Raw genomic sequence first — 26,007 nt, forward strand, 5'->3', positions numbered from 1 at the left:
CAGGACAAGGCGAGTTCAGGTGTGGGACTGGATCCTGAGAGCCCCAGCAGTGAAGGGTCTGAAGCTGGTGAGAGAAGTGTTCGGATTAGAATCACAGGGGCCAGAGCAGAGGCTGAGGGAGGGCATACACCAAGCCATCGGTGACGGCTGCTCCTGGGCAGCTTCTAAACAGGTGACGAGGGGGAGGAAATGCTTAGGTGGAGAAACAGGAGGATCAGATGTTTGACAGGATGCGGAAGGCGAGCAGAAGACAGGCTATGGCAACATCGGATGGAGGTGACCCGGGTGGCCGGGGGCCCCAGCAACTGAGGCGAGAGCTAAGGAAGTTGAGATGCCATCTGAGTTACTGGTGACCCCCTCTGCCCCCGTCATTCCACTCCTGCCACACCAGTCTCTTCTTGGGCCTCCAACACTTTCAGCTTATTCCTGCCTCAGGACCTTTGCTCTTGCCATTTCCTCCAACGTGAGTGCTCTCCCTGGAGAGACTTCCAGCTAGAGGGTTGCTAGTTTTCCCCGACACTCCCCAGGAGTCGCGCTCTCTCCCTTGACTCTTACCCTGGGTGGTAGCACAGTTAATGTTTGTCGTTTCCTTCTCCACCAGAATGTAAGCTTTGAGAGGGCAAGTTTGCACGTGGAACTGCTAATACAGCAGCCACTTGTCACAGGTGACAGCCGAACCTGAGATTCGTGGGTGGTCCAAATTGAGAAGGGTTTCAAGCACAGAACACATACCAGACTCAGTACAAAATGAAACAGGTAAAGCATCTCTGTGAAATTTTTTTTATACTGATGATGTGTTTGAAATAATATTTTAGATGTTAAAAATATATTTTGGGTTAACCAAAATATATTACAAATGTTTCCTTTCCTTTTGTAATGTGACTAATGGAAAACTTGGAATGACATAGGCGGCTCGTGTCCTCTTTCTGCAGAACAGTGCCTGGCATATAGTATGCGCTCAAAAGTATTTGTTGAATGAATATACATGGGAAGGAGTTGGACATTCATGTCTGAGTCTGTGTGGAAGGGTCTGGGAGGCAGACACAGAACTCACCCTGGGCAGAGAGATGGCGGCACAGTCTGTGAGCGTGGATAAGTGTTTGGGCCTGGAGAACACGTCCAACACAACTTTGTGTGTGTGCGTGCTAAGTCAGGTCAGTCGTGTCCGACTCTGTGCAACCCTATGGACTGTAGCCCGCCAGGCTCCTCTTTACATGGGATTCTCCAGGCAAGAATACTGAAGTAGGTTGCCATGCCCTCCTCCAGGGGATCTTCCCAACCCAGGGATTGATCCCATGTCTCTTATGTCTCCTGCATTGGCAGGCTGGTTCTTTACCATTAGCACCACCTGGGAAGCCCCCCAGCGCAAGTTTACCAAGCACCTACTATGGGCTTGCGAGGAGGAGAGAGCTATGTATCCAACAGAAGTGCTGCCTTGGGGCCTTAGCTCTGGTTTTGTGGGGCTGATCTGTCTGTCCAGAAAGGCATTCATTTTCTTCCCAAATGAGACCAAAAGGCAGGGAGGAGTTAACTAGAGGAAGGGGGGCAGCAGAGAGGGAGGCTGCTCCAGGCAAAGGAACATCAAGTTGAAACATCAGAAGCAAATCTGGGTACCCTTAGTAGGAACAGAAAGTTTAGATTGATTTGGAGCATGGAAACTTTGGAGGAGCTGAGGTGAAGGGGCTGGGGAAGACCTGATGTAACAGGGCCAGACGTGGGGGATTCAGAAGCCTCGCTCAGGTGCTTGACTTACCTGAGGACAGGGGAGCCCCAAAGAGTAAGCAGGGGTACCTGTTTAGAAAGACTCTTCCCTCTGCTTGTGTGCAGTCCAGGCAGGAAAGCTGAGGAAGAGGCATGAAGGAATGGAGGATAGGGAGGGAATGACCAGAGGTGTAGAATAAAATTGTGCAGAGTGGGTCCCTGGCAGCCTGCTCAGCAGAGTCTGGTGACGGCCCAGAGGTGTGGTTAGATGGTGATCCCCGGATTTTTCACTTAGGGGTCTGTGTGTGTATGTGTGTGTGTGTTCGTTGCTCAGTAGTGTCGGACTCTTTGCGACCCCATGGACTGTAGCCCACGAGGCTCCTCTGTCCATGGGATTTGCCAGGAGTGGGTTGCCGTTTTCTTCTCCAGGGGATCTTCCTGACCCAGGGATCGAACCCAGGTATCCTGCATTCCAGACAGATTCTTTACTGTCTGAGCCATCAGAGAAGGTGCTGGCCGCTTATGGACAGCATCCCCATGGGTGTGGTGAAGGAGGAAGCTGATAGGGGCAGAGGAGAGACAGGAATGAACAGGAGGCAGCCCTGTAGACAGTTCCTTGTATTTCTAGAGGGTGGGAGTGAGGGAAGAAGTGAAGGAAGAAAATGCACGGCCAGGAGGATGCTTATGGACTGGGGTAACAGCAGCAGGGTGAGGAGGAGGAAGCTAGGAGTCCTGCCCTCTGACCCCAGCCCCAGCCCCACTCTGTCTTCATGAAAGAAGGGCCCAGCCACCTTGCCCAGGTGACAAGGTTGAGAGTGCAGCCGGTACCTGGACTGAGGCCCGCCCAGGGTGAAGGACTGCCTCCCCTCCAGCACCCCTCCTGCGTGGGCTCGATCGGGAGGGGAGATCTTCCGAGGAAGGGAGGCGCCACTGTGGCTGCTGCTTGCCCTGGATCCTGGCCACCCACACGGGGCATGTCACAGATCACACACGCAACTCACACAGGACACACCGTCACAGGCACAGATGCAGAATGCACACAGGGGTAGGCACACGTGTGTGCAGAAAGCCTGCCCAAGCTGGACATGAGCATACGCACACTTGTGCACATCCAGAGCTCACACAGGATATATATGCGTGCACACACACACACAAAGTGCTTACACAGGTTTTACAACATGCGAGGGTGCCTATGCTCACACCGAATGTGTGTACACGTATGTACACAGAGAGCCTTAGTAGAGTCTACAGCTCAGTCTGAACAAGGAGAGGCCCCGGGGGATGCTGGTATCACAGCTGTTTTCCTTTCCAGTAAAACACCCAGGGCTCCTCCAGAACGTCCACTCTCCACTGACTCTGCCCTCCTCTGGTCCACCTTCTTTCAGCCTCCCTGGCCTCCTTCCTTTCCGTCTGGATCAGGGCACCAAGGACAGGCCTTAGTTGATTCGATGTCCCTAGCTCCGCTGGGAAGTGTGGGTGCTGCCTGGAGGGCCATGCGCCCTGCGTGTCATCTGCTGGGGCAGGGGACCCTACCAACAGTGGGTGAGGAGACACTTCTTGCTCCGGGATGGTGGGGTCCGGCCTCTGGCCTCACCTCCCGCCCCAGGCAGTTCTAGATGGCCAGGTCCTGACGGATGGTGGCCAGCGACGCCTTGCTGCGGCCGCTGCCGCCCTCGCTGTCACCGGCCGGCGCCCCGTGCGCATAAGCCGGTGGGGCGTAGGGGTCGGTGCCCGATCGCCGCGTGGGCAGGGAGGGCAGCGGCTGGAGCAGCTGCCGCGCCTCCTCCTGCGCGAGGTTGCAGCGGTTGTCGCGCTCGGCGGCCTGGCTACAGCGGCCTGCGCGCGAGCGGCCCTTCCAGACCAGGTGGCCCAGCTCGGCCACGCTGAGCAGCGCCGAGAGCAGCCCCACCGCGAAGTAGAAGACCACGAAGACAGTCTTCTCGGTGGGCCGGCTCACGAAGCAGTCCACGGTGTGTGGGCACGGGGGACCTGCGCACACGAAGTGCGGGGCCACGCGGAAGCCGTAGAGCAGCGCCTGGCCCGCCAGGAAGGCCAGCTCGGCCAGCAGGCGCAGCGCCACGCTCAGCAGGTAGCAGCGGCGCGCGCGGCGGTCCCCCGGGCGCCCCGGGGCCCCCGCCCCGCCGTCCGCGCCGCCCGGCTCCTTGCTGGCCCGGTGCACCGAGTAGATGACGAAGAGCACCGGGGGCGCCGACAGCAGCAGGATGTGGAAGAGCCAGAAGCGGTAGTGGGAGACGGGGAAGGCGCGGTCGTAGCAGGTCTGGCGACAGCCAGGCTGCAGCGTGTTGCACACAAACTCCTCCTGCTCGTCCTCGAACACGGCGCCGCCCACCGTGGCCAGCACCAGGATGCGGAAGATCAGCATGACCACCAGCCACAGGCGGCCCACGAGCGGCGACTGCAGCTGCACAGCGTCCAGCAGCGAGCCGAGGAACGCCCACTCCCCCATGGCGCTGGAGATAGACGCGGGGCGGGCAGTTAAGAGGCCGAAGGATCAGGGTCCCAACCCTCCCAACCCTCCCAACCCTCCCAACCCTCCGCGCCCATCGGGGTGGGATCAGCTGGACTGCCTCTAACTTCGAGGTGAGCCAGGGGGTCAGCCAGACCTGGCTTTAGCAGGGGCTTTGAGGGAACAAAGGGCTTAGCTTAGGAGGGCTCAGGGGCGCTGGGAAGGAGCTCCGCCCCGGTGCTCTGGTCAGACACCCATGGAACTGCTGGGTTGGATCCTGCGCTCCTCCGAGGCCAGCTTGGAGGGAAAGGACCTCGGAGATGAGCCCTGCCAGCCCCTGACTACATGTGTGGAAGCAGAAACCCAGCAGTGCCCTCGTGTGCTCCAGGATGCTTTCTGTGGGCAAGATCAGTGCCCTGAACCCAAGGCTCTGACCCAGCTTGGTACTTCTGGGTGAGGTGGAGCCAGCAGACCCAGAGGATTCACCCTCTTCTTTCTCCGCCCACCGTTTCTCTTGCCTCCCTCCTTTTTTTTTTTTTTTAACTGCAGTGAACTCCTCTCAAAATTGGGGAGTGGACACAAAGGGAAAGAACCCCACTTCCATCAGGATCCATTGTCCTAGACGTCCCCTACCATCTGTGTGGTGGGAATGCTGGCCCACCTCTTCCCATCTCCTCCCTGGTGTCTCCCTGCTTCCAGCTTCTCGTATCTCCCGAGAGACTCCCCAACACTCCCCTCACAGGTCCCACAGGCCCCCAGACCCTCACCCATAACCACTCACCCTGCAGCTGGCGCTGGGATGTTAAAGCCGAGTAAAGAACCTTGGGAAATGGTTGGGACCTGTTTCTCCTGATCCTTCTTTCATTTTTCCTTTTGGATTTGGTCAGGATGGATGGCAAGACAGGATGCCTGAGAGGGGCGAGTGCTCCCCCTTCTCTTAAAGGGACAGGGTGACCCTGTTGACTGGCTCCACCCCTGGGAACAGACACAGGGCCACGCCCCTTGCTGGATTCTGCCAGCCTTCCCTTCCCATCCCCTCATCCCCCCACCCCCACCCCCACAGCAGGGCTGAGTCCCCACTGGAAATGAGGAATGGGGTTACCCAGCGCTCATCCCTGTTGAAGGAAGTCCATCTCTAACAGACTCTCCTAACTGGAAGGCCTAGATCCACTATCATGTGACTATCCCCCCTGAAGGCAGTCTTCAGGGCTGGCACAGGGTTTGATGCTGGTATTGGTGGCACTGGTGTTTTAAGCAACAGACACCTGCTAACTCTTCTTCAAGCTCTGACATTACAAGTCCCTTAGTTCTTCTGGGCCAGTCTCCTGGCTTGTCAGCTGAGGAGCCTGGGCCAGCTGATCCCCAAGTTCCCTTCCAGCTCTGCATCTTAATGCTGAGGTCCCAACCATGTCACAGAAAAGCTCAAGCCCAGAAAAATGTTCCTTTTGGAAAAACATTAGGGTATCAAGGGTGTTTGGCCTTGGGACTTGAATAAAAGCTTTTGCTTCCTTCCTGCTTTTCTGTAACTTCCAGATTTACTGTAATGAGCGTGTCATTTTATAATGTGAAAAGTAAATAGAAAGGTTTCTTTTCCCTCACAAGGCTTTGAACTGAGTCACCTTCTACTGCTCTAGGTAGCCAGAGAAGCTGTCCCATAGAGAAGGGCAGTTAGGATGACCAAGGGTGACCTGAGTGGCCAGGGAGGGGACACTCCCAGGTTAAGTGCTCATTTGTCCTCTCTGCCTTTCCAGGAGTCTGGACCCACACCATTCTCCTCCTTCGCCTGTGAAATTGCTCTGGGTCGGGCCCCAGGCCCCACTCATCATAAGAATTAGCTTATTTCATCCTCCTGACAAGGATGGGAAGCTGAGACTCAGAGGGTCTAAGGCACAGTCACGCAGCAAGAGAGAGAGGGTCCTGGCCTCACACCCAGCCTCACTGGTTTGGAGCCCACGTTCTGAAGCTCATGGTGGAACTGTTCTGGTTCTAGCCTGCCTGGACTTTCCAGGGCCTGACAGTTCCTAGGGCTTTGTGTGGGGCCATGCTAGGACTCACCTCTTTGGTGACACTTGGTCTCCTCTCCGGCCATGGGGGCCTGTCTGGTTTTCCATGTGCTGATGGGGACCCCTGGCTGGTTTCAAGAAGGGGTGGGAAATGTGTCCTTCACCCACACTGGCTCCAGCCCAGCCCTGCCTGGAAAAACCCTAGGTTAATGCTCGGGAGTGCTGGGGTTCCCTAGGGACAGGGCCTGGGTGGGGAGACACCGGCCTGGATCAAGTCCAAAGGAAAGCACATGCTGGGGCCCATTCCAAAAACAGGATGTAGGCTGGGAGCACCAGCGACCTCCCCATTCCCTACCTCCACCTGCTCCTGGCAAAGCTGCTCCCTGACCCATGACTCCTGCCCCCAGCCATGGGGGCCCAGGGACACACCTCATCGCCCCTGGAATAGTCCCTGCTGGGTCAGCCCACCAGCCCAGCCTGGAAAAATCCTCATCAGACCAGACGCATCTGCCTGTGGAGAGTGGAAAGTGACAGAGGTGGCGGGTGGGCAAGGGGGGAGCCGTGGAGCCGTGGTTCCCCTGCACTGTCCCCAGCCCTTGATACCGCAGGGCCAGACACAGGAGACTCAGCAATCTCTGGGGCCCATCCTCCTTCTCAGATAGTGCCAGCCTGGGAGGAGGTGTCACTGATGCTGCCCAGAGCTGGCGGCACTTGGCCTCATTCTTGGCCCAACTTGCGGCCTGGTGTGGGGCTCAGACTGGTTCACACTCGGTCTCCATCCCAGACACCTAACCCTGGTCCGTTGGACCGTGGAACCACTTCCCATGTCCATCACACATGAACACACATAGGCAGGCACACACATGGGTAAATTAATACCCATGACATCAGCAACCCACAACTATATTTTCTCTCCACTCTGTCCCTCTAACATTTAAAAAGATCTTTATATAAATGCTGCCTTTTAGTAAGGCCTTTTCTAGCTGCCCTAACTGGAATTTAACCTCTGACTTCCTGTCTCCTTTCTGAGCTTTATCTCCTTTGCACTGACCACTTCATAACATACTTTATATTTTTCTTATTTATTCTGTGTGGCATCTGTCTCCTTTATTAGCATGGTAGCTCCAGGAGGGCAGAAATTTTTGGTGCTTTATATACTATCCTGCCCTCAATGCCTAGACAGTTCCTGGCACTTTAGTAGATCTGTGTGGCGGCTGAATGAGTGAACTGGGGTGGAAGGGTTTTAGAGGGTGCAGATCTTCTCTGCCTCAAGAGGATGACGCTGCTGGGTCCCACGCCTCCGTTGTTCCCTCTGATCTCCTCCAGGGCCTGTGATCACTTAAGTGAATATTCAGTCTGAGATCCGCAATCAGAATGTACAGTCTTGGGTAGAAAAGAAAACTCCAAAATCGGTTAATGGTGAAAATCTGTCCCAGCTCAAACAGCAGGAAGGAAGAGCGGGTGAGAAGCAGGGGGCATGGCCGCTTCTCCTTGGTTACTCCCTTCAAGTTCGCTGCAGCCCTTCCCCCGCAGAGCTGCGCCGTTTCTGAGCCGGTGCTCAGGCTGGTCTGAAAAGCCTCCAGACCAGATGATCTCCTGGTCACTGGTCGCCCCAGCTTTCTGCCTCCTCCCCTCTGTCCTCAGCCTTTGGTTCCCCATAGACTCCTCAGGCTCTGCATTTATCACCAGCTGGGACCTGCTTCCCTGTCCAGGCTTATTTCCTCCCTTAGCTCTATAATTATTTAGGATGAGGTCTGGCTCTAAGAGCAAAAATACTAAACAGTGGCTCAAACCAGAAGGAACCTTGTTTCTCACATAAAAGGAGGGCGGGGGCTGTTCAGCACTGGCGGAGCAGCTCTGCGCCCCAAAGTCCTAAGTAGATGGCAGGCGGCTCCTTCCAAACCCCTCCTGCGGTGTAGCCCCCTCCTGCAGGATTCACAGAATCTATCAATCATATTCCAGGCAGCGAAGGGAGGAGGAGATCAAAGTGGGAGAAACAGGCGCAAGAACATCTGTCTAAAAAGTCCGGAGAGGCTGCCACGTGACCCACCTGCTCGCATATCATTGGCCTTCCCTCCGCAAGGAAGCCTGGGAAAAGGAATCTTTATTCTGAGTGGCCTTGAGTGGAAGAAGAGAGAATGTAGCCCTCACTGTCAGAAGTCCACCTCTAGTATTCACCTTCCGCACTGAGATGGGAGTCAGGCAGATAAGGTTTGCCCCAGGTCTGCCCCCACCAGCTGCTCCCTGAGGAAGGAGGCCGCCTCAGTCTACCTTGTCACCTCAGCTCCTACCAAACCGGCGCATCTTCATTCATGTGCCTCTGCCCCACCTGGTCTCTTGCCCCATGTCACGCTTTTCTAGGTTGTACAGGTGGCAGCTTTGTTCAGTGAGGACGATGACTGGGCCTGAGGGTGGTTGGGCCCGGCAGGCAGCCTCACCTGAGACAAAGAGGCTTGGGAGTTCCACTTCCTTTCCTCGAAAGCGTAGAGTGAAAGAAGGAGGAGAGAAACTACTTTGGGACTGAGGTGGGGAAGGGGACAGGTTTGTTATCAAGAGGCTTCTTTCCAAGTCCCATTTCCCTCCCCGGAGCTCTGAATAGCTGATATAACTGCCAAGATCCGTAAGCTGCTACAATGGCTGCTGGTGGACCTGTGACCTTCTCTCCATCACTCCAGGGACGGAAGTGGGATCAGGTTGACTCCAGATCAGTTGATGGGCAGACCAAAGTAACTCCCTCCCCGAAAGAGATACTCCTGGGTTCAAAGGAGTGCTGCCCACCAGGCCCTGGAAAATTACAGAAAGACTAGATGCGGTAGACAAAGTCACTTATGGAATCGTCTTCCTTTCCTCCAGTTAAAATATCTTTTGTATTCACCAGGATGTACTGGGGCCACCTTGAGGCCACTGAAGTTACTGGCTTACTCAAAAGAAATCTGATTCTAGAAATTACTGAGGAAAAATGTAAGGGGGAGGGTAAAATGATACAACTGCTTTGAAAAGTTCGGCAGGTTCTTTGGCAAAGATTTATTAAACAAATGACCAACAATTCCACTTCTAGGTATCTACCCAAGAGACGGGAAAAAATATGTTTTAAACAAGGCTTGTATTCTCGTGTTCATAACAGTTTTATTTATAATGGGTGCAAACTGGAAGCAACCCAAATGTCTGTCAACAGGTGAATGGATAAACAGATCCATACAATGGAATGCGTGTGTGTGTGTGTGTGTGTGTGTGTGTTAGGCGCTCAGTTGTTTCTGACTTACCAGGCTCCTCTGTCCATGGAATTCTCCAGGCAAGAATACTGGAGTGGGTTGCCATTCCCTTCTCCAGGGGATTGTCCAGATCCAGGGATAAAACCTGAGGCAGATTCCTTACCATCTGAGTCACCAGAGAAGTCCTACAATGGAATAATATTCAGCAATTAAAAAAAAGAACGACTACTTGATACCTAAATATGGTTAACTTTCAGAAACGTGATGTCAAATGAAAGGTCAGGCACAAAAGCATACATACGTGTACATTAATATATGTATATGAAGTTAAAAGCATATATATATGAAATTCTAGAATAGGTAAAATTAACCTATAATGGTAGAAATCAGATCAATGTTGGGGGTCAGGGTTGAAGAGACACTTAAGAATTTTGGGGAGTGATGGAAAAGTTTTATATCTTGATCGTGATGGTGGGTATGCAGGAGTATACATTTGTCAAAAGTCATCAATATGTATACTTATAGTGAGTGCATTTTATGTATGTAAATTATACCTCAAGATGGTGACTGCAGCCATGAAATTAAAAGACGCTTACTCCTTAGAAGAAAAGTTATGACCAACCTAGATAGCGTATTCAAAAGCAGAGACAGTACTTTGCTGACTAAGGTCCATCTAGTAAAGGCTGTGGTTTTTCCTGTGGTGAGAGTTGGACTGTGAAGAAGGCTGAGTGCTGAAGAATTGATGCTTTTGGACTGTGGTGTTGAAGAAGACTCTTGAGAGTCCCTTGGACTGCAAGGAGGTCCAACCAGTCCATTCTGAAGGAGATCAGCCCTGGGATTTCTTTGTAAAGAATGATGCTAAAGCTGAAACTCCAGTACTTTGGCCACCTCATGCGAAGAGTTGACTCATTGGAAAAGACTCTGATGCTGGGAGGGATTGTGGGCAGGAGGAGAAGGGGACGACAGAGGATGAGATGGTTGGATGGCATCACTGACTCGATGGATGTGAGTTTGAGTGAACTCTGGGAGTTGGTGATGGACAGAGAGGCCTGGTGTGCTGCAATTCACGAGGTCGCAAAGGGTCGGACACGACTGAGCGACTGAACTGAACTGAAAGTTGATTTAAAAAGAAAAGTTGCTTTGTGTTGAAATTATTTTGCAGGAGTGATGAGAGCGATTAAGACTTTTTAAAAGTCATTTTTACACCTCTCTCTCCAGCTCTTCTGGCAACTCTCTTTCCTCTTCCTCTCCCTTCATCCTCTTGTCCCTCCACTATCCATTCTGGTCATCCTTTCCCCCTTAACAACTGCCTCTTTCCCATTCTTTATGAAATAGAGCAAATTGGCTTGTTCCTACCAATCTGAGTTTGATGTCTGAAGAACGCTTTTGTGCACAAAATCAATATCCTTGGGTTTGAATTTATTCAATTTATTAAAACAAAAAAAATTCTAACTTTTTCCTTTTTAAGTCTTCAACTTCTACACTTTGCTATTTTAGTTATACAGGTAATATAATTTGAGTATAAAAATAAGAATAATCATTTTCACTTGCTGTTTCATGTTCAATTATTTTTAAGTTATATTTGCATCAGTTCAGTTCAGTTCAGTCGCTCAATCATGTCCGACTCACACCAGGCCTCCCTGTCCATCACCGACTCCCAGAGTTCACTCACACTCATGTCTATCAAGTTGGTGATGCCATCCAGCCATCTCATCCTCTTGTCATCCCCTTCTCCTGCCCCCAATCCCTCCCAGCATCAGAGTCTTTTCCAATGAGTCAACTCTTCGCATGAGGTGGCCAAAGTACTGGAGTTTCAGCTTTAGCATCATTCCTTCCAAGGAACACCCAGGGCTGATTTCCTTCAGAATGGACTGGTTGGACCTCCTTGCAGTCCAAGGGACTCTCAAGAGTCTTCTCCAACACCACAGTCCAAAAGCATCAATTCTTCGGGGCTCAGCTTTCTTCACAGTCCAACTCTCACATCCATACATGACCACTGGAAAAACCACAACCTTGACTAGAGGGACCTTTGTTGGCAAAGTACTGTCTGTGCTTTTGAATATGCTATCTAGGTTGGTCATAACTTTCCTTCCAAGGAGTAAGCGTCTTTTAATTTCATGGCTGCAATCACCATCTGCAGTGATTTTGGAGCCCCCCAAAAATAAAGTCTGATACTGTTTCCACTGTTTCCCCATCTATTTCCCATTAAGTGATGGGACCAGATGCCATGATCTTCGTTTTCTGAATGTTGAGCTTTAAGCCAACTTTTTCACTTTTCTCTTTCACTTTCATCAAGAGGCTTTTTAGCTCCTCTTCACTTTCTGCCATGAGGGTGGTGTCATCTGCATATCTGAGGTGATTGATATTTCTCCCGGCAATCTTGATTCTAGCTTGTGCTTCTTCCAGCCCAGCATTTCTCATGATGTACTCTGCATATAAGTTAAATAAGCAGGGTGACAATATACAGCCTTGACGTACTCCTTTTCCTATTTGGAACCAGTCTGTTGTTCCATGTCCAGTTCTAACTGTTGCTTCCTGACCTGCATACAGGTTTCTCAAGAGGCAAGTCAGGTGGTCTGTTATTCCCATCTCTTTCAGAATTTTCCACAGTTTATTGTGGTCCACACAGTTAAAGGCTTTAATGTAGTCAATAAAGCAGAAATAGATGTTTTTCTGGAACTCTCTTGCTTTTTCGATGATCCAGCGGATGTTGGCAATTTGATCTCTGGTTCCTCCGTGTGGGGCCCTAAATGGGAAACCTTAAAAAAGATGGGTTAGCTTTGCGGTCGGAAACTAAGATGGCACCTGGTGGAAGAGATGAGGGCGTGGCCTAAGTTGTTTGTCAAAGGTTTTGATTGGCTCTCTTGATTTTCGTGCACCTGGACAGCGTGTGATCACCATAGACTCCTGTTATAATGATGGCACATGACGATTTGACCTTTAATGTGATTGGTGCAACTATGGAAAGTCCCTCGCAAACCCTCCTGCTTGCCTTTATAAGTCGGGAGCTTGCGGAAATAAAGCGGAACTGCTTAGATGGAACCCCTGCCGTGTCTGATTGTCTCTCGCTTGCCGAGGGGCTGGGTTGGCGGACAGCAGGCTCACCTCTACTCGGGACCCCTCGGCTTTGCTGAGGGAAGTTCCACTGCTTCTCTCTTTCTGCGGAGCGCCCCACGCACCTCTGCCTTTTCTAAAACCAGCTTGAACATCTGGAAGTTCACGATTCATGTACTGGCTTGGAGAATTTTGAGCATTACTTTACTATTGTGTGAGATGAGTGCAATTGTGCAGTAGTTTGAGCATTCTTTGGCATTGCCTTTCTTTGGGATTGGAATGAACACTGACCTTTTCCAGTCCTGTGGCCACTGCTGAGTTTTCCAAATGTGCTGGCAGATTGAGTGCAGCACTTTCACAACATCATCTTTTAGGATTTGAAATAGCTCTACTGGAATTCCATCACCTCCACTAGCTTTATTCATAGTGATGCTTTCTAAGGCCCACTTGACTTCACATTCCAGGATGTCTGGCTCTAGGTGAGTGATTACACCATCATGATTATCCTGGTCATGAAGATCTTTTTTGTACAGTTCTTCTGTGTATTCTTGCCACCTCTTCTTAATATCTTCTGCTTCTGTTAGGTCCATACCATTTCTGTCCTTTATTGAGCCTATCTTTGCATGAAATGTTCCGCTCCTATCTCTAATTTTCTTGAAGAGATCTCTAGTCTTTCCCATTCTGTTGTTTTCCTCTATTTCTTTTCATTGATCACTGAGGAAGGCTTTCTTATCTCTCCTTGCTATTCTTTGGAACTCTGCATTCATATGCTTATATCTTTCCTTTTCTCCTTTGCTTTTCACTTCTCTTCTTTTCACCATTTTGCTTTTTTGCGTTTCTTTTCCATGGTGATGGTCTTGATCCCTGTCTCCTGTACGATGTCATGAACCTCCGTCCATAGTTCATCAGGCACTGTATCAGATCTAGTCCCTTAAATCTATTTCTCACTTCCACTGTATAATCATAAAGGATTTGATTTAGGTCATACCTGAGGGATCTAGTGGTTTTCCCTACTTTCTTCAATTTAAGTCTGAATTTGGCAATAAGGAGTTCATGATCTGAGCCACAGTCAGCTCCCGGTCTTGTTTTTGCTGACTGTATAGAGCTTCTCCATCTTTGGCTGCAAAGAATATAATCAATCTGATTTCGGTGTTGACCATCTGGTGATGTCCTTGTGTAGAGTCTTCTCTTGTGTTGTTGGAAGTGGGTGTTTGTTATGACCAGTGTGTTCTCTTGGCAAAACTCTATTAGCCTTTGCCCTGCTTCATTCCTTACTCCAAGGGCAAATTTGCCTGTTACTCCAGGTATTTCTTGACATCCTACTTTTGCATTCCAGTCCTCTATAATGAAAAGGACATCTTTTGGGGGTGTTAGTTCTAAAAAGTCTTGTAGGTCTTCATAGAAATGTTCAACTTCAGCTTCTTCAGTGTTACTGGTTGGGGCATAGATTTGGATTACTGTGATATTGAATGGTTTGCCTTGGAAACGAACAGAGATCATTCTGTCATTTTGGAGATTGCATGCAAGTACTGCATTTCGGACTCTTTTGTTGACCATGATGGCTACTCCATTTCTTCTAAGGGATTCCTGCCTGCAGTAGTAGATATAATGGTCATCTGAGTTAAATTCACCCACTCCAGTCCATTTTAGTTCGCTGATTCCTAGAATGTCGATGTCCACTCTTGCCATCTCCTGTTTGACCACTTCCAGTTTGCCTTGATTCATGGATCTAACATTCCAGGTTCCTGTGCAATATTGCTCTTTACAGCATTGGACCTTGCCTCTATCACCAGTCACATCCACAGCTGGGTATTGTTTTTGCTTTGGCTTCATCCCTTCATTCTTTCTGGAGTTATTTCTCCACTGATCTCCAGTAGCATATTGGGCACCTACCAACCTGGGGAGTTCCTCTTTCAGTATCCTATCATTTTGCCTTTTCATTCTGTTCATGGGGTTCTCAAGGCAAGAATACTGAAGTGGTTTGCCATTCCCTTCTCCAGTGGACCACATACTGTCAGACCTCTCCACCATGACCCGCCCATCTTGGGTGACCCCACATGGCATGGCTTAGTTTCATTGAGTTAGACAAGGCTGTGGTCCATGTGATTAGGTTGACTAGTTTTCTTTGATTATGGTTTTAGTGTGTCTGCCTTCTGATGCCCTCTCGCAACACCTACCATCTTACTTGGGTTTCTCTTACCTTGGACGTGGGGTATCTCTTCATAGCTGCTCCAGCAAAGCGCAGCCTGCTGCTCCTTACCTTGGACGAGGGGTATCTCCTCACCACCGCCCCTCCTGACCTTGGGTGTGGGGTAGCTCCTCCCGGCCGCAGCCCCTGCTTAATAGACAGTAATTACAAACCTGTTTAATTAAATCCAAACACTTCCAAGCCTGATGGAACTGAAAACTCTAACAAATAATTATCTTCTGATGCATTAAAGTAACTTCTGTAAACCTAACAAACCAAATGTACAAATTCAAGTTCTTTTCAATTTTATAGTAGTGTTTATAAATTTAATCAAATCTGTTAAACTTTTGAGAATTCCCTGGCAGTTCAGCGGTTAGGACTCTGCACTTTCATCGCCAAGGGTGCAGGTTCAATCCCTGGTGGGGGAATTAGGATCCTGCAAGTTGTGTAGCATACCTCCCCCAAAGTTAAAATATCGTCTAAAAATATGTTACATATTTAAATTGAAATTACTGGGCTAATCTATCAGATTTCTTTACTTAAATTCTTTTAAACATTAGGAACAGTAAAAATATATAATACAGGGTCTTCCCTGGTGGTTCAGTGGTTGGGACTCTGTGCTTCCAGTGTGGGAGGGGCACGTTTTGTTCCCAGGTTGGGGAACTAAGATCCCACATGCCGCATGTGGTGCAGCCTAAAAATAAATGAATGAATAAATAAGTCTTTAAAAAAATATGTAACACAAATACATTCTGAATGATTATGAAATGTTCCTAAATTTAACACAGAATCATAAACACTGTGAGTTTGATTGCTTCATCATTTCTATAGTCCTATCTTTACCTTCCAGTTTGTATGTAGAGTCATTTACCCAACTCAGAACAGTTTAATCATGTAAGGTGGACTGAAATGTTTTTAAAAAATTGAAGTATAGTTCTTTTTTATAATGAGTTAATTTCTGCTGTACAGCAAAGTGATTCAGTTATACATACATATGCATTTTTTAATATTCTTTTCCATTTATCACAGGATATTGAATGTAGCTGCCCATGCTACACAGCAGGACCTTGTTGTTTATCTAATCTATATATAATAGCTTACATTTGCTGACCCCAATTTCCTCCTCTGTCTCTCTTCCAGCCCTTTCCCCCTTGGCAATCATAAGTCTGTTCTCTGTGTCCATGAGTCTATTTCTGTTTCTATTTTGTGGATAGGTGGTTTTTAGATTCCCCATACAAGTGATATCATATGGTATTTGTCTTTCTGCCTGACTTCACTGACTTGCTGATAATCTTTAGTGGCATCCATGTTGCTGCAAATGGCATTATTTTGTTCTTTTTATGGCTGAGTAGTACTCCATTGTATATAGGTACCACATCTTCTGTATCCATTCATCTGTGAATGGACATTTAGTTTTATTCCATGTCTTGGTTATTGTAAATACTGCTGCTATGAATATAGGGGTGCATGTATCTTTTTGAATTAGAGTTTTGTCTAGATATATGCCCAGGAGTGGGATTGCTGGATCGTATAATAGCTCTATTTTTAATTTTCTGAGTAGTCTCCATACTGTTCTCCATAGTGGCTGCACCAACTTACATCCCACCAACAGTGTAGGAGGGTTCCTACACGGATTTCTTAGTTAATGTGGCATCTGCCAGAGCTCTTCTCCAAACTTTTTGCTTTGGAATTTATTAAAAGTATGTGTTTATGTTCCCATTTTTAGCCTTTTCATGTTCATTGCTTCATGGTTTTTGTCTGGCAAAGACCGTTACAAAGCATATAATTTGAATATGTGCCCCGGAATTCTGTAACCATACAGGTGGTAATGCAATTATTTCTCCATCCAGTTCAGACTTGTCTGTTCCATCCAGCAAGAGAAGATACAACTGTGGTTTCCATGGAGATTCTTGAAGGCGGGATCGATAGTTTCCCCATCATGCTAGTGCTTAGTCTCTCAGTTGTGTCTGATTCTTTGAAACCCCATGAACTGTAGCCCTCCAGGCTCCTCTGTCTATGGGGTTTTCCAGGCAGGAATACTGGAGTACGTTGCCATTTCCCCATGGTGCATTGCAAATCTCTCCCCAATAACTGCAGTGTATATTCTGGAATGGGCTTCTCTGATAGTTCAGTTGGTAAAGAATCCACCTGCAATGCAGGAGACCCTGGTTCTATTCCTGGGTCAGGAAGACCTGCTGGAGAAGGGATAGGCTACCCACTCCAGTATACTTGGGTTTCCCTTGTGGCTTAGCTAGTAAAGAATCTGCCTGCAGTGCAGGAGACCTGGATTTGAACCATGGGCTGGGAAGACCCCCTGGAGAAGGAAAAGGGAAAAGGCTACCCACTCCAGTATTATGGCTTAGAGAAGTCCATGGACTGTATAGTCCATGAGGTTGCAAAGAGTCGGACATTACTGAGCAACTTTCATTTTCACATGTTCTGGAATGCAAAAGTAGAAAGTTGAGAGATACTTGGAGTAACAGGCAAGTTTGGCCTTGGAGTACAGAATGAAGCAGGGCAAAGGCTAACAGAGTTATGTCAAGAGAACACACTGGTCGTAGCAAACATCCTCTTCCAACAACACAAGAGACGACTCTACACAAGGACATCACCAGATGGTCAATACTGAAATCAGATTGATTATATTCTTTGCAGCCAAAGATGGAGAAGCTCTATACAGTCAGCAAAAACAAGACGGGGAGCTGATTATGGCTTAGACCATGAACTCCTTAGTGCAAAATTCAGGCATAAATTGACGAAAGTAAGGAAAACCCCTAGACCATTCAGGTATGACCTAAATCAAATTTCTTACAATTATACAGTGGAAGTGACAAATGGATTCAAGGAATTTGATTTGATAGACAGAGTGCCTGAAGAACTATGGACGGAGGTTCATGACATTGTATGGGAGGTGGTGATCAAGACCATCCCCAAGAAAAAGAAATGCAAAAAGGCAAAATGGTTGTCTGAGGAGGCCTTACAAATAGCTGAGAAAAGAAGAGAGGCTAAAGGCAAAGGAGAAAAGGAAAGATATATCCATCTGAATGCAGAGTTCCAAAGAACAGTAAGGAGAGATAAAAAAGCGTTCCTCAGTGATCAATACAAAGAAATAGAGGAAAACAATAGAATGGGAAAGACTAGAGATGTCTTCAAGAAAATTAGAGATACAAAGGGAACATTTCATGTAAAGATAGGCTCAATAAAGGACAGAAACAGAAGCAGAAGATAGTAAGAAGAGGTGGCAAGAATACACAGAACTATACAAAAAAGATCTTCATGACCCAGATAACCACGATGGTGTAATCACTCACCTAGAGCCAGACATCCTGGAATGTGAAGTCAAGTGGGGCTTAGGAAGCATCACTATGAACAAAGCTAGTGGAAGTGATGGAATTCCAGTTGAGCTATTTTAAATCCTAAAAGATGATGCTGTGAAAGTGCTGCACTCAACATGCCAGCAAATTTGGAAAAGTTAGCAGTGGCCCCGGCACTGGAAAATGTCAGTTTTCATTCCATTTCCAAAGAAAGGCAATGCCAAAGAATGCTCAAACTACCACATAATTGTACTCATCTCATACGCTAGCAAAGTAATGCTCAAAATTCTCCAAGCCAGGCTTCAACAGTATGTGAACGGTGAACTTCCAGATGGTCAAGCTGGATTTAGAAAAGGCAGAGGAACCAGAGATTAAGTTGCCAACATTCACTGGATCATAGAGAAGTCAAGAGAGTTCCAGAAAAAAACATCTATTTCTGCTTTATTGACTACACTAAAGCCTGTGACTGTGTGGATCACAACAAACTGTGGAAAATTCTGATAGAGATGGGAATGCCAGACCACTTTACCTGACTGCTGAGAAATCTGTATGGGCAGGTCAGGAAGCAACAGTTAGAACCAGCCATGAAACAAGAGACTGTTTCCAAATTGGGAAAGGAGTACACCAAAGAGGTATATTGTCACTCTGTTTTTTTAACTTATATGCAGAGGACATCAAGTGAAATGCTGGGCTGGATGAAGCCCAAGCTGGAATCAAGATTGCTGGGAGAAATATCAATAACCTCAGATATGCAGATGATGCCACCCTTATGGCAGAAAGCGGAGAACTAAAGAGCCTCTTAAAAGTGAAAGAGGAGAGTGAAAAAGTTGGCTTAAAACTCAACATTCAAAAAGCCAAGATCATGGCACCTGGTCCCATCACTTCATGGTAAATAGAAGGGGGAACGATGGAAACAGTGACAGACTTTGTTTTCTTGGACGCCAAAGTCACTGCAGATGGTGACTGCAGCCAAGAAATTAAAAGATGCTTGCTCCTTGGAAGGAAAACTATGACCAATCTAGACAGCATATTAAAAAGCAGAGACATTACTTTGCCAACAAAGGTCCATCTAGTCAAATCTATGGTTTTTCCAGTAGTCATGCATGGATGTGAGAGTTGGACCATAAAGATAAAGAAAGCTGAGCACCGAAGAATTGATGCTTTTGAACTGTGGTGTTGGAGAAGACTCTTGAGAGTCCCTTGGACTTCAAGGAGATCAAACCACTCAATCCTAAAGGAAATCAATCATGAATATTCATTGGAGGAATTGATGCTGAAGCTGAAGTTTCAATACTTTGGCCACCCAATGCAAAGAACTGACTCCTTGGAAAATACCCTGATGCTTGGGAAGATTGAAGGCAGGAGGAGAAGGGGACAACAGAGGATGAAATACTTGGATGGGATCATCGACTTGATGGACATGTGTTTGAGCAAGCTCCGGGTGTTGGTGATGGACAGGGAAGTTTGGCATGCTGCAGTCTATGGGGTCACAAACAGCTGGACACGACTGAGCGACTGAACTGAACTTCCATGCTTACAAGAGCATGTATTGAAAGCAGGGAATCCCTCCCATTCACTTTTTAAATTAACACTGTGATTTTCCACAGTTATGAAAAACCTGTCTACTCCATCAGAATGGAGTTTCGTGCACTATACAAAATGTTATTACCAAAAGCTGCAGCCCAGGCAAAGGATGTGCTAGTCTGCCTTGTGGCCACTGTTTCAGACCTTGGGAAGCTACTCTGTAGGAGGTTCAGTATCATCACATGATTTCAGTGTGGACCATGACTGCTGAGCCCTAGACCGTGGCTCACCCTTGCCTGTTCATCCTCCTGTGTCACACCTTTCAGCGGCTAAGTTCCCTGTCCATACGCTCTCCTCCAGTTTATAGCTGTATCCGTCACAGCAAAGCACAGATGAATATATATGGACAAAAAGCTTCCGGGTCTTTGGAAATCTTCCAGTGTCCCACCACTTTGGTAACTTTGTTTCCTACATCCATGACTCTACTTATGTTTTGCAAATAAGTTCATTTGCTCCCTTTTTCTTTTTTGTTTTTTTAAAGATTCCATATGTAAGTGGTATCATATGGCATTTGTCTTTCTCTTTTGACTTACTTCACTTACTGTGATAATCTTTAGGTCCATCCATATTGCTGCAAATGGCCTTATTTTGCTCTTTTCTTACTACTGAGTAATATTCCAATGTATATATGTACATCTTCTTAAGCCATCCCTCTGTTGATAGACATTCAGGTTGCTTCTATGTCCTGGCTATTGTAAACAGTGCTGCAGTGATGCCTGTATCTTTCTGAATTATGATTTTCTCCAGGTACATGCCCAGGAGTGGGATAGCTGGGTCATATAGTAGCTCTATTTTTAGTTTTTTAAGAAACTTTTATTCTGTTCTCTTTAGTGGCTGCACCAATTTACATTTTCACTAACAGTGTAGGAGGGCTTCCCTTTTCTCCATACTCTCTCCAGAGTTTATTATTTAGACCTTTTTGTTTTTTAAAGCAGTTGTTAACATTTAAGGCATCTCCTACCACGTGGCTTCAGGCTACTGGGATACATGCCCTACTCACATCCTTAACCTTCTCAGCTCTTCTGCTGAAGAATTTGACCTTCACCATGACAGGCTGCTTTGGGTTCTTGGCAGCGTTTATACCCATGTCTGTTCACTGACTGAAGTCCACAATTTATCAAGGTTGACATCTGGGCAGAAGTTCTGTTTCTTCTTTTTTTTTTTGGCTACACAGTATGTGGGGTCTCAGTTCCCCAACCAGGGATCCAACCCATACTCCCTGCACTGGATGCTCAGGGTGCCAACCACTGGGTCACCCTCAACTCCAGGGAAGCTCTGCTCTAGTTCCTCTTTTAAGTGGTAATGCCTCATACCAGCTGGCCCAGAGTATCCTGGGTGATGTTTGTTGAAGTTGCGTCTGTGGTGATCAATGGCACCAGCATTGTCCCAGCCTCCTGGGTGCTCCCGGTGTTTGCTGATGCAGCTGAGGATGTAGCTCATGTGGCCCCTACGTTTCCAGGCCTTCCTTAGTCTGATGGCTGTAGATTTTTAAAAAATTTATTTATTCGGTTGCACTTGGTTTTAGTTGTGGCATGTGGGATCTAGATCCCCAACCAGGGATCAAACTTGGGCCCCTTTCAATGGGAGTATGCCTCCCGAGTCTTGCCACTGGCCCACCAGGGAAGGCCTGGCTGTAGATTTGTTGATGATGACTATTCTGACCAGTGTGATACCTCATTGTAGCTTTTGTTTTAATTTGGCTGTGCCGGGTCTTCACTATGGCATGCAGGATCTTTAATCTTGGCGTAACGGGCTCTTAGTTAGGGCATGCGGACTCTAATTCCCTGACCAAGGATGGATACCAGGCCCCTTGCATTGGGAGCATGGAGTTTTAATGAGGGAGGTCCCCTGCATTGTAGATTTTTTAAAAAAAATTGCCTTAATTTTTTTTATTCGTTTATTTTTGGCTGTGCTGGGTCTTGGTTGCTGTGATCAGGTTTTCTCTAGTTGTGGAGAGTGGGGGCTACTCTCTAGGTATGGTGTGTGGGCTTCTCACTGAGGCGGCTCCTCTTGTGGCAGAGCATGGGCTCTAGAGCATTCGGACTTCAGTAGTTGTGGCTCCCGGGCTCTAGAGCACAGGCTCAGTGGTTGTAGCACGTGGGCTGAGTTGCTCCTCGGCATGCGGGATCTTCCTAGATCAGGAGTGGAAACTCTGTCTTCTGCATCAGCAAATGTACTCTTCACTGCTGAGCCACTAGGGAAGCCCCTCATTGTAGTAGTTTTTTTTTTTTTTTAAGTTTCAGACTACTTATTAATCTGTGTAAACCCCAACACAATACACTGACATGGTTTTGTGCATTTAGAGGGGAAATATTTCCTGGTTAGGTGGAAAATTGTGTGAATGGCTTCTGGAAGACCTTCATTCTAAGCAACTTTATAGTGAAATGTTTCATTTAGAAGTCTGGACTTTCTTCAGTTTGCTGTAATCTACACTCACAGAGTTGAACTTGTACTGATCATTAGGTCCCAGCTAGTTCCAGAGGTCTGGGTTATTCTTTCCGTCCCAGCTGACAACAGGACTGAACAATGCCAGGCACGTGATATACAATGCTGTTCTAGTACCTCCTGGTCCAATAAATAGGAAGAGGGGTATCAAGCTAGAATACTTCTTGGCCTGACCAATGATCTGGCGGAGCGTGGTTTCAACAGAAGCCTTGAGTCCAAACCTAGAAAAAACTAATCTGCAAGGCCTGGGATTAAGCAGTCACCCCTCATTGTAGCTTTTATTTGCATTTCTTTTCATGTCCGTGTGATCTTCTCTGCAGCATTCAGAACCAAGGCTGCCACATCCACTATCCTAGGTCATCTTCGGTTCTTTCAGTACCAAAATGGACTTTGGAGCTTGTATAGGCAAGATTCTCCAGAAAAACAGGACCAATAGGATGTATGTCTATTTATGTAAGAGGAGACTTATTACAGGAACTGGCTCACATAATTAAGGTGGCTAAGTCCCACAGCCTGCCATTTGCAAACTGGAGAATCGGGAAAGCTGGGGTGTAATTCAATTTGAGTCCCATGGCCGGAAAACCAGGAGTATGGAGGTCCGAGGGAAGAAAACAGACACCTCAGCTCAGAGAGAGTGGATTCACCACATCCCCGACATTTTTGTTCTTTTCAGTGGAGTGGTTGATCCCACCTGCACTGGTGGGAATCATCTTAACTCAGTCTACTGATTCAGATGCTAATCTTTTTCAGAGACACCCTCACAGAACACATTCAGAAGTTCTATTTTACCAGCTATCTGGGCATGCCTTAACCCAGTCAAGTTGACACATACAGTTAACCATCACAGTTTTCAATACAGCCTGCAGACATCCTGCTGGGATTTGCAAGGGTACAGCCCCTTGTGAAAGAGAAAAAGCCCTGAGGGCAATTCCTGGAGCACTAACAGTTCAGCATCATATTAGAACCAGAACCCATACATTACTTGTGCATGCGTGCTCACTCACTCAGTCGCAGCCGACCCTATGGACTGTAGCCTGCCAGGCTCCTCTGTCCGTGACATTTCCCAGGTATCTTTCTGACCTAGGGATGGAACCCACATCTCTTATATCTGCATTCACAGGCAGATGCTTTACCACTGAGCAACCTGGGAGTTCACATTATTTTCAGAAGCAGAAAAAAATATATAGTTACTTTCATTTTGAAAGAGCACATGTAATATTTACTATTTTTGTCAACCATAGGAAGATAGAAAGAAGAAAACAAAAATCACCCAAATCCCATTATCCAGAGAAAAGCAACTGAATTTTGCTGCAACTTACCATAAGGCCTTTCAATGCACATTGCATTGGTTCTCCATCATGATTAATTAGGTGGAGTGCTTGTTAAAACAAGTGCTTTTTAAAAGTCAGTAGTCCTGGGGTGGACCTGGTAAGAAATTGTTTTTTTAAAAAATTTTATTTAAATATATTTTATTTTCCTGGGCCAGGAAGATCCCTGGAGGAGGGCATAGGCAACCCACTCCAGTATTCTTGCCTGGCAAATCCCATGGACAGAGGAGCCTGGTGGGCTAGTCCATAGGGTTGCAGAGTTAGATATGACTCAGTCAACTTGGCACACATGCGCTTATGTATCTAAGCAATGTTTCATATGTGTAGGAAATCACTATATTCTCTAAAGGGTTTAAGTGTATATAAACACTAAGTTTATTGGAACTAGAATTTTCATCTCCTAGAATGTCAGCAGCTTAAGGAATGAGGAGTCAAGGACTGAGTTCACTTGGAGTCTTTTTAGTTAGCAAGTGCATTAATGATCAGGAGAGAACCTTTGGTTTCTGAAGGGAAACATTTGATTTTTTTTCTTTCCAAAGGTTTATATGCCTTTCTCCCACTCCCCCCCCCCCCCGCCCCGATTCATTTTGTAAGCAAATACATACACACCAGAAAGGGATTTCACCTTTGATTTGCAACTTGTTTTCTTCACTTAGCAATGTCCTAAATATCTTTTCAAGTCAAATAATCTGCATGATCTTTTTTTTTTTTTTTTAATCTTTTGGTCGTGTGCCAACTGGGATCTTAGTTCCTTGACCAGGGATTGAACGAACCTATGCCTCCTGCACTGGAACGAGGTTTTCTTTAATTGCCCTGGGTCTTTGCTGCTGTGCTGGCTTTCTCTGATTGCAGTGAGTGGGGGATATTCTTCATTGCGGTGCATGGGCTTCTCATTCCAGGGGCTTCTGCTATTGCAGAGCATGAGCTCTAGGTACTCAGGCTTCAGTGGCTGCAGCACATGGACTCAGTAGTTGCTGCATGCGGGCCTTGGAGCACAAGGGCTTCTTCAGTAGTTGCAGCGTGTGGGCTCGGTAGTTAGAGTTCGAGGGCTCTAGAGCTCAGGCTCAGTAGTTCTGGCACATGGGCTTTGTTGCTCCACGGCATGTGGAATCCTCCCAGACCAGGGATGGAACCCAAATCCCCTGCACTGGCAGGCGGATTCTTACCCACTATGCCACCAGGCAAGTCCTGAGTCTTAACCACTGGACTTGCTGGGAGGTCCCTGCATGATGGTTCTTAGCGAGCGCTCGGTATTCCTCATTGTACCATAACTTGTTTCACCAGAGGTCTCTTGTTGACATTTAGGTTACTTTCAGTTTATTATAGAAACTTTAATAGGCAGCTTTGTATGTAACTTTTTTGTGTGATATTATAGATTTACATGTAGTTGTGAAAAATAGTGATTGCACTTTGCCTCCGTGTATGTATGCGCTCAGTGGTGTCTGCCTCTTTGCTGTCCCACAGACTATAGCCTGTCAGGCTCCTCTGTCCATGGAATTTTCTAGACAAGAATACTGGTATGGAAAAAAAAAAAAAAGAGTACTGGTATGGGTTGCCATTTCCTACTCCAGGGGATCTTCCCGACTCAGGGATTGAACACTTTGCCTACTTTCCCCCATGGAAGCATTTTGTAAAGTTATGTTGTAACCAAGACATTGATATTTCTTGTGTTACTTGAACTCTCCTTTGTATTTACATCGATTTCCGCACGTCCCCTTCTAAATTTCTTAAGGTGAGAACTGCTGGGACAAAGAGCTTGACCTTTTTGTCCAGGTTCTGATAAAAGGGCTCATTTTCCATTCTTTGGACAACGCCACTCTTGGGGATGTGTTTAGGATGGCTATCCCTTTGTGACTCAAGACTTTCCTTCTAGTACTTAATTAAAAAAAAAAAAAATGGCTGTACTGGGTCTTCATTGCTACTCTTGGGTTTTCTCTAGTTGAGGCAAGTAGGAGCTACTCATTGCAGTGGCTTCTCTTGGGGAGCACAAGCTCTAAGTGGGTGGGCTTCACAGTTGTGGTGCTGGGGCTTAAGTTGCCCCGTGGCATGTGGGATCTTCCTGGGCCAGGTCCCCTGCACTGGCAGCTAAGTTTTTAACCACTGGACCACCAGGGAAGTCCCTTCAGTTTTGTTTTTGATACTTAATAGTCTATGTGAAGAATTTCCCTGGTGGTCCAGTGGGTGACTCTCAGTTCCCAATGCAGGAAGCAGGGGTTTGATCCCTGGTTAGGGAACTAGGATCCTGCATAATGTGTGCAATGTGTGTGGGGGAGGGGAAAAAAGGTCTGAGTTTGACTTTCCTGTAAGATGAGAAGGGTTTGGGCCTTTCTAGCATTTTTTCCCCCTTCAATGATTAGCCAATTGCCCCAATTTACTGATATCATCAAGCAGTCGACTGGATTATCAAAATATTATTAAAGTAGGGAATAGAAATTTATATTTAAAGCTATTTATTGATGGAGGGTCAACACCGTTTGAGTGTGGAAGAGATGAATTTAGCACCCATGTTTAAAGCTCAGGGAAAAATCTGCTTGGCCATTAGTCATGGTGCCTTTCTCTTAGAACTATCACTGTGGCCAGGAGTTATGAGGGACATCAGAAAATGATGAGAATAGTTCTCAAAGCTATTTTATAGTGAATAGTGAAGAGGATATATTTCAGACTAAAGTAAAGAATGTAGTGCAGGGTGAAAAAAGGGCAACAATCAAGGG

At 47.1% G+C, this 26,007-nt stretch overlaps 1 protein-coding gene and 1 pseudogene across 1 annotated transcript; both read right to left on the bottom strand.

Moving 5' to 3' along the window:
- Positions 1-768: 768 nt before the first annotated feature.
- GJD3 (gap junction protein delta 3) lies at positions 769-5,079 on the bottom strand. Its single transcript, XM_069543423.1, has 2 exons — positions 4,950-5,079; positions 769-4,172 (listed from the first exon to the last, which is right to left on the bottom strand). Exon 2 carries the CDS (start codon positions 4,166-4,168, stop codon positions 3,314-3,316), a length of 855 nt encoding a protein of 284 aa, XP_069399524.1. The 5' UTR covers positions 4,169-4,172; positions 4,950-5,079; the 3' UTR covers positions 769-3,313.
- A 15,414-nt stretch (positions 5,080-20,493) lies between these two features.
- LOC138415472 (large ribosomal subunit protein uL15-like) lies at positions 20,494-21,201 on the bottom strand (annotated as a pseudogene).
- Positions 21,202-26,007: the final 4,806 nt, after the last annotated feature.

This window comes from Ovis canadensis, chromosome 11 (assembly GCF_042477335.2).
Source record: "Ovis canadensis isolate MfBH-ARS-UI-01 breed Bighorn chromosome 11, ARS-UI_OviCan_v2, whole genome shotgun sequence".
NCBI lineage: Eukaryota > Metazoa > Chordata > Mammalia > Artiodactyla > Bovidae > Ovis > Ovis canadensis.